This window comes from Malaclemys terrapin, chromosome 1 (assembly GCF_027887155.1).
Source record: "Malaclemys terrapin pileata isolate rMalTer1 chromosome 1, rMalTer1.hap1, whole genome shotgun sequence".
In the NCBI taxonomy this organism is placed as follows: domain Eukaryota; kingdom Metazoa; phylum Chordata; order Testudines; family Emydidae; genus Malaclemys; species Malaclemys terrapin.
In genome coordinates this window covers 348,187,634-348,189,699 of record NC_071505.1, presented here as the reverse complement: position 1 = coordinate 348,189,699, position 2,066 = coordinate 348,187,634, and the positions used below count along the sequence as shown (strand labels likewise).

The window sequence follows — 2,066 nt, the reverse complement described above, 5'->3', positions numbered from 1 at the left end:
CTGCACAACATCTCTGCAGCTTTCTTCATGGTCCCTCAATGTTTAACCAGAGACGGAACAATGACAGGCCAGGTGTAATGGGAAACAACATCCACATCCCTTCTCTTTATTGACCTGTATCAACAGGAATTCTGAGGTTGGAACAGCCACTGATACGGCTCTTTATGGGCCAGACTCCTACGGTGCCCTGGCTCTCCACAAACACATTCAATTTTTAAATGCTGCTGCCTGCCTTGGTCTCCTTCCCCCAGTGCACTGTCCTCCTTCACCAGTGGGTGGGGACAGACCCTCTCCCACTACTCCAGGCCTTAGACCCCTTCAGAACCTCTCTCTACAGAGTGGAGATCAGTAGCTCATTTCATTTTCGATGTAAGGGCCCGGGATGGAATAGGTGGTCGTGGCCCATGTTTTTCATGGGCTGTGTCACCAGTTCTGGAGCCAGGTGATGAACTCACCCTTCACTTGAAGAACACCCTGATTATCCTTGCACGAAGGTGTTTGCTTTTCACACTGTACACAACTGGGTTCATCAGGGGCGGGACCAGCAGGTAGACATAGCCCAGGATAATCTGAAGCAAGTGAGAAGAGCTGTTCCCAAATCTGTGTATCACAGACAAGCCGATATCTGGTATGTAGAAGAGCAGGACAGCCCAGAGGTGGGAGACGCAGGTGTTCAGGGCCCTGAGACACTCCGTGGGGGATGTTACACTCAGCACAGTTTTGAGGATCATCACATAGGAGAAAAAGATGAACAACGAGTCCAACCCCACTGATAAGAGTTTAATAGTGAAACCATAGATGCTGTTGACTGTGATGTCTGAACAAGCCATCTTCATGACCTCCTGGTGCAGGCAGTAGGAATGGGAGAGGACATTGGCTCGACAGTATCGGAACCGTTTCAAGAGAAAGGGGAGTGGAAATATTAGGGCCAACGATCTTAGCACAAACAAAAGTCCCATCCTGTATATTCTAGGTGGGGTTAAGATGGAAGCATATCTCAGTGGGTTACAGATCGCAATGAAGCGGTCAAAGGCCATCAACAAAAGCACAGAAGATTCAATGTATGAAAATGAGTGGATGAAGAACAGCTGGGCAAAGCAGGCATTAAGGCTGATCTCCCTAGAGTTAAATAAGAATATCCCCAGTGTCGTTGGTATGGTTGATATCGATAAACCAAGGTCTGTGACGGCCAACATGGAAAGGAAAATATACATGGGCTCATGGAGGCTTGGATCTGTTTTTATAATGAACAGAATGACTGAATTTCCTACTATCGAAATAACGTACATTAAGCAGAAGGGGATAGAGATCCAGAGATAGACGTCTTCCTGACCAGGTATCCCAGTGAGAAGGAACATTGCAGATTTGAATTTGGTATTATTGTCAGCTGGCATAATGTACTGGGCAGATCCGAAGAGTTTTGAACTTTCCTTCCTGAAAGGAAAAAGAACAGGAGAGTAGATTATATTCTGCTCTCAGTGCAAGTCTAGAGACTCCCAGGAGCTCAATGAAGATCAGCAAAAGGAAGTGCTGTAGTCATCATGAATCGGTTGGAATATGAACAAGAGGCTGCTAGACAACTATCTGACACCACATTCTACAGGCCATTACCCTCTGACCCCACTGAGGATTACCAAAGAAACTACACTATCTGCTCAAGAAACTCCCTAAAGAAGCACAGGAACAAACCTACACTGACACACCCCTAGAGCCGCGACCAGGGGTATTCTATCTGCTACCCAAAATCCAAAAACCTGGGAATTCCGGATGCCCCATCGTCTCAGGCATTGGCACTCTGACAGCAGGATTATCTGGCTATGTGGACTCTCTCCTGAGGCCCTATGCTACCAGCACTCCCAGCTATCTTTGAGACACCTCTGACTTCCTGAGGAAACTACAATCCTTTGGTGACATTCCAGAAAACACCATCCTAGCCACTGTGGATGTAGACGCTCTCTATACAAGCATTTGACACAAAGATGGACTACAAGCCATCAGGAATAACATTCCCGATACCATCACGGCAAACCTGGTGGCTGAACTCTGTGACTTTGTCCTCATCCACA

The 2,066-nt window shown here is 47.0% G+C and overlaps 1 protein-coding gene across 1 annotated transcript; it reads right to left on the bottom strand.

Annotated features, from left to right (window-relative positions):
* Positions 1-458: 458 nt before the first annotated feature.
* On the bottom strand, positions 459-1,397 carry LOC128832379 (olfactory receptor 51G2-like). The gene has a single exon (XM_054019698.1). It carries the CDS (start codon positions 1,392-1,394, stop codon positions 459-461), a length of 936 nt encoding a protein of 311 aa, XP_053875673.1. The 5' UTR covers positions 1,395-1,397.
* Between the last annotated feature and the right edge of the window lie 669 nt (positions 1,398-2,066).

Coding starts and splice junctions, on each gene's coding strand:
- LOC128832379 (XM_054019698.1), bottom strand. CDS start 1,394: ATGCCAGCTGACAATAATACCAAATTCAAATCTGCAATGTTCCTTCTC.